Raw genomic sequence first — 12,085 nt, 5'->3', positions numbered from 1 at the left:
ATGGTCCTGTATTTGGCTCCATCCATCTTCCCATCAATTTTAACCATCTTCCCTGTCCCTGCTGAAGAAAAGCAGGCCCAAACCATGATGCTGCCACCACCATGTTTGACAGTGGGGATGGTGTGTTCAGGGTGATGAGCTGTGTTGCTTTTACGCCAAACATAACGTTTTGCATTGTTGCCAAAAAGTTCGATTTTGGTTTCATCTGACCAGAGCACCTTCTTCCACATGTTTGGTGTGTCTCCCAGGTGGCTTGTGGCAAACTGTAAACGACACTTTTTATGGATATCTTTAAGAAATGGCTTTCTTCTTGCCACTCTTCCATAAAGGCCAGATTTGTGCAGTATACGACTGATTGTTGTCCTGTGGACAGAGTCTCCCACCTCAGCTGTAGATCTCTGCAGTTCATCCAGAGTGATCATGGGCCTCTTGGCTGCATCTCTGATCAGTCTTCTCCTTGTATGAGCTGAAAGTTTAGAGGGACGGCCAGGTCTTGGTAGATTTGCAGTGGTCTGATACTCCTTCCATTTCAATATTATCGCTTGCACAGTGCTCCTTGGGATGTTTAAAGCTTGGGAAATCTTTTTGTATCCAAATCCGGCTTTAAACTTCTCCACAACAGTATCTCGGACCTGCCTGGTGTGTTCCTTGTTCTTCATGATGCTCTCTGCGCTTTAAACGGACCTCTGAGACTATCACAGTGCAGGTGCATTTATACGGAGACTTGATTACACACAGGTGGATTCTATTTATCATCATTAGTCATTTAGGTCAACATTGGATCATTCAGAGATCCTCACTGAACTTCTGGAGAGAGTTTGCTGCACTGAAAGTAAAGGGGCTGAATAATTTTGCACGCCCAATTTTTCAGTTTTTTATTTGTTAAAAAAGTTTGAAATATCCAATAAATTTCGTTCCACTTCATGATTGTGTCCCACTTGTTGTTGATTCTTCACAAAAAATTACAGTTTCATATCTTTATGTTTGAAGCCTGAAATGTGGCAAAAGGTCACAAAGTTCAAGGGGGCCGAATACTTTCGCAAGGCACTGTATATATATAGATAGATAGATATAAATGACAGGCAGTTTGATCTCATCTGAATCTATAGTGGGGCCCCCACCTTCACCCCAAATAAAAAATGTGTTTCTTTCAAAAATCTTTTCATAATCATACAGGAGTAGCCCCTCACTAAACCGGATATGTTTGTCTGACATTAGGAGGTCACCCACCCACATTTACAGTGCTCAATGCAATTTAAATGTATAAATCATTGCGATGAAGTAACACTAATGTGTTTTGGGTAGACTACACATTACATTATGTAAAAATATAACTCTATACAGCACGCCTATACATTATACAATGCTTTAGCCTGTAGGCTGTAGGCTACCGGTGTAGTGTTGTAAAGTGGTACATCGTCACAATGCGGTACGCGTACCAAAACTGGACCTGTGTAATGTTAAAAAGTGGTACGCTGTGAGATTTTGGTACAGGTGCAATTAATTGCGTTGTTGATGGCTGTTTTCCTATTGTCAAACAGAGGGGCAATTACCATTAATTATACATTATTTTTTTGCAAACTTAAACTGGAAACAGACAATCAATTTTTCTAAAAAGAAAGAACAATTCACGACAAACAAGACAAAATGAGAGTCCATCGCAAAGTTGCAGAAGTAAAAGAATGTACAAGACCCAATGTATCGCATATGATAAATATCTGCATACAGTTTTCTTAATGTTGGAAAAATATGATAAATTCAGTTAAAAAATATGAAAAAGACTGAAAACAGCGTAACGTACCAGATTTGAATGGGCACTTCCGTGCTTTCTTAGTGGAAGTTGTTTAGAAATTGTTTAGGCATCTGTGAGCAGGCGCATTTTGGGTGTTCGCCTCAAGATGCATTGAGCATAACTAGCAATGCACAAGAAAAGACGGACTGGGAAATGGCAGCAACAAGACTGTTTAAAACAATGCTTTCAAAAGTTCTGAACAAATTGATGCAACTCTAAGTCGCAATTGTCTGCAGCTTTCATACATCTCATTATAATGTTTGAGAACACTCATTTGCACTCTCTCTACCTCTCTCTCTCTCTCTTTCTCTCTCTCTCTTTCTCTCTCTCTCTCTCTCTCTCTCTCTCTCTCTCTCTCTCTCTCTCTCTCTCTCTCTCTGCTAAAATGCTGCTGCAAAGCATTCCCTAAAAAGTTGCAAATAGCATCGCGCCTCTTTAGTACACTTTACCCAAGTCTTCCGACTCGTTTGCAACTGGTTTGTGACTATTGCGGCAGGCGCAACACAAGTAACCCTACCCCTCGTGCGTGGGTGGGGTTGTGTGTATAATGGAGGAGGACACACTCAAATTGTTTTTGTGATTGTAATGTGCAATGTTACATTTTAAGATGATAAGATAATTTAATTGCATTTTATATCTGATTTTTGGTAATAGTAATAGGAATGTGTTTTTATTATTTCTGTTTTTGTTTTGGTATTGGTTAAAATAAAGTATATCAAAGTAAAAAAAAAAAGTATCTATCTATCTATATCTATGTACTGTGTGTGTGTGTGTGTGTGTGTGTATATATATAATATATATATAATATAATATATATATATTTGAAGCTGTTCACTGTTTAATTTTAGGAGAATAATTATTTTCTATTTGGCTGCTTTTCCTCCTCAGTTTCTTTGCAGAGAAGACCAATGGGAATGGCTTAGATTCACACAGCTTCCAGCACAGTGAGTGATCAACATAATAGTGTTTCTGTACAGCCCTGGCTAAAACTAAACCTCCTAGCATGCTTTCTCACCTGCAGCAATGATGAGGGATGCTGGGAGCTGTAGTTCTTTAACTCCAATGAGCGACACTCAGCACAACGATACAGACCTCTGTTACTATACGATACATCATGTAAAGAAAGCATCACGATTCATCGACACAGTGAATTGGTACAGCCCTAAACCTTGTTGTCAGCGATTGGCTGGTTTGTCACATGTGGTTCATTCTGCTTGGTAGATGCTGTACACAGAGATCAGGATGATGCTGTCTCTTATGAAAATGTGGATAATGGCGACTCAAATCTGATTCCAGCCCTGCAGGAAGACTGCAATGTCTACATGAAGGAGGAAGAGGAGGGTAGGTTAAAACAGCAGCTTCATACGAAAATGCAACAGGCATTTCAATCATTCTTAGAACAGGTGTTTCAATCATTCTTAGAACAGGCGTTTCAATCATTCTTAAACAGGCGTTTCAATCATTCTTAGAACAGGCGTTTCAATCATTCTTAGAACAGGCGTTTCAATCATTCTTAGAACAGGCGTTTCAATCATTCTTAGATCAGGCGTTTCAATCATTCTTAGAACAGGCGTTTCAATCATTCTTAGAACAGGCGTTTCAATCATTCTTAGAACAGGCGTTTCAATCATTCTTAGAACAGGCGTTTCAATCATTCTTAGAACAGGCGTTTCAATCATTCTTAGAACAGGCGTTTCAATCTCTAATTGTTTCAAATTCACTCTTTATCATTTTCTGTCTCAGTCTGTCACATCCTGGGGACTTTTTTTAAAGTTTAAAGCAAACCCTTTGGCCTCAATAGAGCTCTCAGAATCATGTCAAAATCTAAACTCTACAGCAGGTACATCAGAGTGGAGCCATTATTATTATTATAATTATTATTATTATTATTATTATTATTATTATTATTATTATTATTATTATTATTATTAACCTGCCCTCCCTCTCCCTGAAACACTCTGCCCCCCTAGTGGATGGAAGAAATACAGCAGTAAGAAATTACACATATAACACAACATTCCTTTACATCCACTAGGGGGCAGAGTGTTGCAGGTGGGTGGCAGATAAATAATGGTATAAGACTGCTGTATTCAGGTCTGGTTTTACTAATTCATTCCTGGTTTCACTAGGAGTTTAATAAGACACACCTGAACTTGTTACTTATACACACTGTGGCTAATCAAGCTGGTAGCGAAACCTGGAATGGAAAAACTGCTGTGAGTCTTATTTCCATCCCTGGCTACACCTATAGATTACGTCATTCCCGACGACAATGAGACTGAGGCTGAGGGAGAGGGGGAGCGAGAGATGGCGGGAGGGGAAGAGAGGAATGCATTGCTTCGGGAGCAAGAACTGAGCTACCCAGAGAGCCAGAAGGAAAGAGGTACAAGAAGTGAGACTGTGTGCGTGTGTGTGTGTGTGTGTGTGTGACTGTATCACTGTATCAAGTGAGACTGTGTGTCAGTGTCTGTGAAACTATAATACCTAAACTCTTCTCTCTCTCCTCTCTCCTCTGTCTCAGATGGAGAGTCCTATGAGAATATGGAGAGTTCTGTGTATGCAGTCCCATTCAGTTGTGGCGCCCCCCACAGTACAGACCGGGTAACTGAACAGGAGGAGGAGGAAGGTATATTTCACAGCATTGCTATACTGAGCTATACTATTGTGCTATATTGTATCTACAGCTGTTTTGCATCACCTAGAATTTTAGGATTTCAATATAATTTTAAAAAAATGCATATGAACATAATTTAGATCTTTTATTTTAACATCATGTAATGGAGTAAAGTAGAGAAAACATCCACAAAGAAAGCATGGCTATTTTTCAGAAATGTAGTACTAGAGGCGCAAAACAAATACAGACATGCTCAAATTTGTTGGTACCCTTACAGCTCATTGAAATAATGCTTAATTCCTCCTGAAAAGTGATGAAATTAAAAGCTATTTTATCATGTATACTTGCATGCCTTTGGTATGTCATAGAATAAAGCAAAGGAGCTGTGAAAAGAGATGAATTATTGCTTATTGTACAAAGATATTCTAAAATGGCCTGGACACATTTGTTGGTACCCCTTAGAAAAGATAATAAATAATTGGATTATAGTGATATTTCAAACTAATTAGTTTCTTTAATTAGTATCACACATGTCTCCAATCTTGTAATCAGTCATTCAGCCTATTTAAATGGAGAAAAGTAGTCACTGTGCTGTTTGGTATCATTGTGTGCACCACACTGAACATGGACCAGAGAAAGCAAAGGAGAGAGTTGTCTGAGGAGATTAGAAAGAAAATAATAGACAAGCATGGTAAAGGCTACAAGACCATCTCCAAGCAGCTTGATGTTCCTGTGACAACAGTTGCAAATATTATTAAGAAGTTTAAGGTCCATGGAACTGTAGCCAGCCTCCCTGGGCGTGGCCGCAAGAGGAAAATCGACCCTAGATTGAACAGAAGGATAGTGCGAATGGTAGAAAAAGAACCAAGGATAACTGCCAAAGAGATACAAGCTGAATTCCAAGTTGAAGGTACGTCAGTTTCTGATCGCACCATCCGTCGCTTTTTGAGCGAAAGTGGGCTCCATGGAAGAAGACCCAGGAGGACTCCACTTTTGAAAGAAAAACATAAAAAAAGCCAGACTGGAATTTGCTAAAATACATATTGACAAGCCAAAATCCTTCTGGGAGAATGTCCTTTGGACAGATGAGTCAAAACTGTCAATACCTACAGTGAAACATGGAGGAGGCTCGGTTATGTTTTGGGTCTGCTTTGCTGTGCCTGGCACAGGGTGCCTTGAATCTGTGCAGGGCACAGTGAAATCTCAAGACTATCAAGGCATTCTGGAGCGAAACGTACTGCCCAGTGTCAGAAAGCTCTGTCTCAGTCGCAGGTCATGGGTCCTCCAACAGGATAATGACCCAAAACACACAGCTAAAAGCACCCAAGAATGGATAAGAACAAAACATTGGACTATTCTGAAGTGGCCTTCTATGAGTCCTGATCTGAATCCTATGAACATCTATGGAAAGAGCTGAAACTTGCAGTCTGGAGAAGGCACCCATCAAACCTGAGACAGCTGGAGCAGTTTGCTCAGGAAGAGTGGGCCAAACTACCTGTTAACAGGTGCAGAAGTCTCATTGAGAGCTCCAGAAAACGTTTGATTGCAGTGATTGCCTCTAAAGATTGTGCAACAAAATATTAGGTTAGTGGTCCCATCATTTTTGTCCATGCCATTTTCAGTTGTTTTATTATTTACAATATTATGTTGAATAAAAAATCAAAAGCAAAGTCTGATTTCTATTAAATATGGAATAAACAATGGTGGATGCCAATTACTTTTGTCAGTTTCAAGTTATTTCAGAGAAAATTGTGCATTCTTCGTTTTTTGTGGAGGGGTACCAACAAATTTGAGCACGTCTGTACATCCCAAAAGTAGACAAATCAAAATCTAAAACAAAATGGCCAAAATGGTTTAATAGATCAATTAAAAAAAATATTCCGTGAAAAAAGGCACTTTACAGAGCGTTTAAAAGGGACCAAAAACAAAGTACACAGAAAGAGTACTTGGAACTGCAAACACAAGTCAAAAAGGAAGTTAGATAGAAAGGCCAAGAGAGAGATAGAAATGAGCATTGCTAAGGGGGTTAAAACCAATTCCAAAATGTATTTCCAATATCACAACAGCAAAAGAACATTCAAGGAGGAGTAAAATAGCAACATAATAGATGAAGAGAAAAAAATAGCAAATATATTAAATGATTACTTTAAACAAGTTTTTACAAAGGAGGTGTGGTGGAGTGTCCCGCCCCTTTGTTTATTATTTATTTATATTATGATTTTTATATGTTTATATTACGCCGAAGTGCCGCGTATTTTAATTGTTTTGTATTAAACCTTGTGAGGATGCGTGACTATTTAAGTAGCTGACAGTCACGCATCCTTATTAAACTCATGCAGACTATGGCTTGATTTTTTTGAGGATGCAACATTGACAATGGATAATTGCAAAGCATACAACATGGTTTATTTAGATTTCCAGAAAGCTTTTGACAAAATCCTGCATAAAAGATTAATTCTCAAACTGAACGCAGTAGGGATTCAAGGAAATGCATGCACATGGGTTAGGGAGTTGTTAATATGTAGAAGACAGAAAGTACTCATTAGAGGAGAAACCTCAAAATGGAGCGAGGTAACCAGTGGTGTACGGGTGAGACGTTGTTGTGGATAAAGGCGTCTACCAAATAAACTAATAATAATAAGGTAACATTATTCGGCAACTGTTGCCTGGAACCATACATTGCACTGCACTGATGTTGTGATGCTTTGTTCCTTCAGACGGGGAGTCCTATGAGAATATGGAGGGAGACAGCGCCACACTCTGGACAAACAGGGAAACTGAACCAGAGGGAGCAGGAGAAGAAGGTGAGAGAGAGGGAGAGGAGGGGAGAAGGAGGGGAGATGATAAAGAATCCTGATACACTTAAGTTTTTTCTATTTTTCAGACGAAGATTCTTATGAGAACATGGCGCCCTCCCCCCAAGTCGGTAAGTCCGTTTCTTACTGCACTATACTGCTTTGTATGAAACTCGGCTATCCTGCACTACTGCCAACATCATACTGCAATAATGCTGTTACTGTAGTGCAGTATACAGTGAGTGGGAGGGGTTAGAATGAGTGGGAGGGGTTAGAATGAGTGGGAGGGGTTAGAACAGGGGTGTCAAACACACGGCCCATGCAGCGATGTCATGCAGTCCACAGAATATCACAGAATTTCATTTTTTTATTCAGTAGAACACAGGTAATAAATGTTACAAAAAAAATAATAAATCACAAAATATAAATAGTACAGATCAATGTTTTATTTAACACTCACCAAAGAATATGAGTGACTGCTGCTATTGCTTCCTGATACCTGGGATGCCTTTGCTTGAACCAGCGCATCAACATCTGGAGCAGATGACTGGGCTTGAGTATCGGGGTAAGGTGTGTGTCAGTTAGTTGAGAACGGAATTCAGGATGGAGAATATGTGTTGCACACATTCGCGCTTCCAAACAGGGCAATGGTCCGTTGAAAACTGCAAACACATGGTTCCTGTGTCACGTAGTAATTTCAAGGTGGGGAAATGGCCACCCCTTGTCCTGTAATTCAGGCACATTTTTTCCTTTCTGATCCATAAACATTGAAATCTCACCTCGCAATTCAAAAAAGCTTCAAAACAGCTACCAAAACAGCAGTCCACGATGCTCGTCACATTCTTCAGTGTAAAACAGCAGTCCACGATGCTCGTCACATTCTTCAGTGTAAAACAGCAGTCCACGATGCTCGTCACATTCTTCACAACAGCTGGCTAAACTGCCGGTGAGGATAGCATTTACAATTTTAATAACCCCATCCATCACATGATTCATTTTTAAAGTCTTACTACAAAGAGCTTCATGATGTAGAATACAGTGGAAACCACTAAAATGCTGGTTTGGGTTGATAGATTGTACTTTGTCACAGCTCCAGCTTTCTTGCCCACCATTGAGGGTGCCCTGTCAGTAGCCACACTCACGGCTCTTGTCTAGTCCACATCTAATGTGTCCAGGGCTCACACCAAGTTGTTGAAGATGTCAGTTGCCATTGTTGTGTCTTTCATCTGCACTAATTCTTCAAGCTGCTCTGTTCCATCCATGTTCTCATCAACTCCACAAATGAACTGCTAGCTGAGACATTTCAATCCCATCTGTGCTTTCATCAATTGCAAATGAAAAAGCAGCAAAGGACTTTTCATTGTCTTGGAGTTGGCTGCTCAAATTCTAAGCTAAATCGCTGATTCTTTCAGCGATTTTGTTTCTTGTGAGGCTGATATTTGCAAAAGCTTGCCACTTCTCAAGATACTATTTCAGCAGCATTTCTTCAAAAGCTCTCCATCAGAAAATGGTTTAGAAGAAACAACTATTGACACCCCTGGGTTAGAATGAGTGGGTGGGGTTAGAATTCAGTGGGTGGGGTTAGAATTCAGTGGGTGGGGTTAGAATTCAGTGGGTGGAGGGGTGTGTGTTCTCATTGTTAACTCTTATTAGATTTTCTTTTAATATATATTTCCTTTTTTCAGATAAAAGTGTTTTTCAGAAATCAGAGAGTGGGAGCGTGCGCTACGAGAATTTCACACGGAAAAAACTGGAGCCACTGACTCACAGACACTGACACACTGAGACACAGACACACACTGAGACAGACACTGACAGACACACACATACAGTGTCACACAGTGACAATTAAAACAAAAAATCTGAAACAATAAAATACATTATTAAATAGTCAATTTTTATACACTTATATTTCTTTAGGTCTTATTTCTTATGGTCACACAGGGACACATCTGCAGGCTGGATCATTTGCTTCCCTGGTCTGAAGCGGGTGTGTTTTTAATAGAAGTTTCGATAGTCAGAATTCAACTCAGAATGTCTGCAGAGAGTTGATGACAAGGTTCGTATGAGAAAAAACTCGTTCTAATTCTGCAGTACTGTTTGGCAACATATTCAAGGCAAACTTGGCAAGTGTAGGAAAGCGCGGCTCTTCGCTAGGTGGACAAGAGCGCAATTCTGTGCCAGTTTTTATCAGCCGCCAGATCCGTCTAAAATCCGTCAAGTCAGTACTTGGTACTGCATAAATTCAATTTCTAGGCTATCCAGCATATTTCAATCTGTAATCTCGCTGTGCTTTGGCTACTTGGTTGAAGAACGCGTGTAATCTTTCAGCACAGTGTTGTTAATTGGCATTCTTCTTTTGATACTTTTCACTGCCATCACATAAGGTGCAGGTATATGGCCAAGAAAGCCACAAAGCAATAAAAATATACTATTATATTATATATTACGGGTTAACAGACATATTGAAATTAACAGACAGTTGGCAGCTCTGACACACACAGATACACACTGAGATACAGACATGCACACACTGAGATACACAGAAAGAAAGAACGATAGAATTGTTCAATTAACCTCAAAATGAAGAAAAAAATCTCCCTATGTGCTTGTTGATTTTATTATTTTGCTTGGTTTTTTTTGTAAAGAAAGCGTACCTGTTTACTCTGGAGGTAGTTCAAATCTGTGTCATGCAGTTTATTCACTTTTATGTTCACTCTTCTGCACTGTACAATAAAACATTTTATCACACCTCAAATAAATAAATATTCATATAAAACAATTAAAATGTGTTCTTTGTTTGTGTGTTTGAATCCTATTTAGCAGTCAGTTTAGTTTTCAAAATGTACAGCTAATCACACCAGGTCAATTGCAACAAACTAAAAGGAGCGTACTAACTGAGGATGATCCCATGGTTAAGGGGGACAGTACTAACTGGGGATGATCCCGTGGTTACGGAGGACAGTACTAACTGGGAATGATCCCATGGTTAAGGGGGACAGTACTAACTGGGGATGATCCCGTGGTTAAGGGGGACAGTACTAACTGGGGATGATCCCGTGGTTAACGGGGACAGTACTAACTGGGGATGATCCTGTGGTTAAGGGGGACAGTACTAACTGGGGATGATCCCATGGTTAAGGAGGACGGTACTAACGGAATGATCCCGTGGTTAAGGAAGACGGTACTAACTGGGGATGATCCCATGGTTAAGGAGGACGGTACTAACTGGGGATGATCCCGTGGTTAAGGAGGACGGTACTAACAGGATGATCCCGTGGTTAAGGGGGACGGTACTAACTGGGGATGATCCCGTGGTTAAGGAGGATGGTACTAACGGGATGATCCCGTGGTTAAGGGGGACAGTACTAACTGGGGATGATCCCGTGGTTAAGGGGGACAGTACTAACTGGGGATGATCCCGTGGTTAACGGGGACAGTACTAACTGGGGATGATCCTGTGGTTAAGGGGGACAGTACTAACTGGGGATGATCCCGTGGTTAAGGAGGACGGTACTAACTGGGGATGATCCTGTGGTTAAGGAAGACGGTACTAACTGGGGATGATCCCGTGGTCACGGAGGACAGTACTAACTGGGGATGATCCCCTGGTTAAGGAGGACGGTACTAACTGGGGATGATCCCCTGGTTAAGGAGGACAGTACTAACTGGGGATGATCCCCTGTTTAAGGAGGACGGTACTAACTGGAGATGATCCCATGGTTAAGGAGGACGGTACTAACTGGAGATGATCCCGTGGTTAAGGAGGACGGTACTAACTGGAGATGATCCCGTGGTTAAGGAAGACGGTACTAACTGGGGATGATCCCGTGGTCATGGAGGAGAGTACTAACTGGGGATGATCCCGTGGTCATGGAGAAGAGTACTAACTGGGGATGATCCCGTGGTCATGGAGAAGAGTACTAACTGGGGATGATCCCGTGGTTAATATAAATTGCAAAGAACTAAACAGCTCCAGCTGAGTATTAAAAATGTTCTCAATACAACGAACCCAAAGTAACTGCTGTTGCCCTCTAGATCAGGGGTCTCCAACCCTGGTCCTGGAGAGCCCCAATCATCAACTTCTAAAGACTTGGAACAATTTAATTTTGACTAGTTAAGTCATTTTTTGAATTTAAGTAATTTAGAGATAATTTGTAACACAAACCTTAACACCCTGCAGCTGAACACATTAACTTGTTAAATTGATCAACAACTTACATTCTTTAGAAATGGATGATTAGGGGTTACCTATAAATCCTGTTGGATTGTGGCTCTCCGGGACCAGGGTTGGGAATCCTTGCTCTAGAGCACTGCTTCCCATCCCTGGTCCTGGGGACCCCCTCTGGCTGCTGGTTTCATTCCAACTGAGCTCTCAATTACTTAACTAGATCCTTAATTGAACTGACCATTTGCTTAATTAGACCTTTTAAACAGTTGCAGAGTTCTAGTTACTTGAAATATAACTGTTAAGAGCTGAAAACAGGCACAGGGGGTCCCCAGGACCAGGAATGGGGACCGCTGAGGATACTGAAACACAATACTAAAAAAAACAAAATGTGCTGCCAATGTTTATGAAATTATTCATAACCAAAAATTATATAAAATTATTTGGAATCTCAGGGGAAAAAACACGTCTCAAAATGTTTGCAACAAATCAGTTTCATCTTTATCAACTTATTCAACTTAACATAGCCTGTTTTTTTATTATTATTAATAATAATAATAATAATAATAATAATAATAATAATAATAATAATAATAATTAATTCCAGTATGACTTTCCAGTGTGTCTACTTCCAGCCTCTTTCACAGATTTTTTTAATAATGAGTGTGGCAAAGTGGCTGCTGATTGAGACCGGATGCAGAGGTGATGCAGTGCAG

General features: G+C 40.2%; 1 protein-coding gene across 3 annotated transcripts in view; it reads left to right on the top strand.

The window, feature by feature from the left end:
• LOC117399058 (uncharacterized) overlaps positions 1–9,977 on the top strand; it is a 56,266-nt gene extending 46,289 nt beyond the window's left edge. For all 3 annotated transcript variants that reach the window (XM_033998212.3, XM_033998211.3, XM_033998210.3), the window contains 7 exons: positions 2,681–2,736; positions 3,014–3,133; positions 4,044–4,175; positions 4,314–4,418; positions 7,124–7,210; positions 7,291–7,332; positions 8,887–9,977. In XM_033998212.3, coding sequence (XP_033854103.1) covers positions 2,681–2,736; positions 3,014–3,133; positions 4,044–4,175; positions 4,314–4,418; positions 7,124–7,210; positions 7,291–7,332; positions 8,887–8,978 — 634 coding nt within the window. In that variant the 3' untranslated portion in view covers positions 8,979–9,977. The remainder of the gene's footprint in view (positions 1–2,680; positions 2,737–3,013; positions 3,134–4,043; positions 4,176–4,313; positions 4,419–7,123; positions 7,211–7,290; positions 7,333–8,886) is intronic.
• Positions 9,978–12,085: the final 2,108 nt, after the last annotated feature.

Source organism: Acipenser ruthenus, chromosome 44 (genome assembly GCF_902713425.1).
Source record: "Acipenser ruthenus chromosome 44, fAciRut3.2 maternal haplotype, whole genome shotgun sequence".
Classification (NCBI taxonomy): Eukaryota; Metazoa; Chordata; class Actinopteri; order Acipenseriformes; family Acipenseridae; genus Acipenser; species Acipenser ruthenus.
This window is presented reverse-complemented; position numbering and strand designations above follow the sequence as displayed.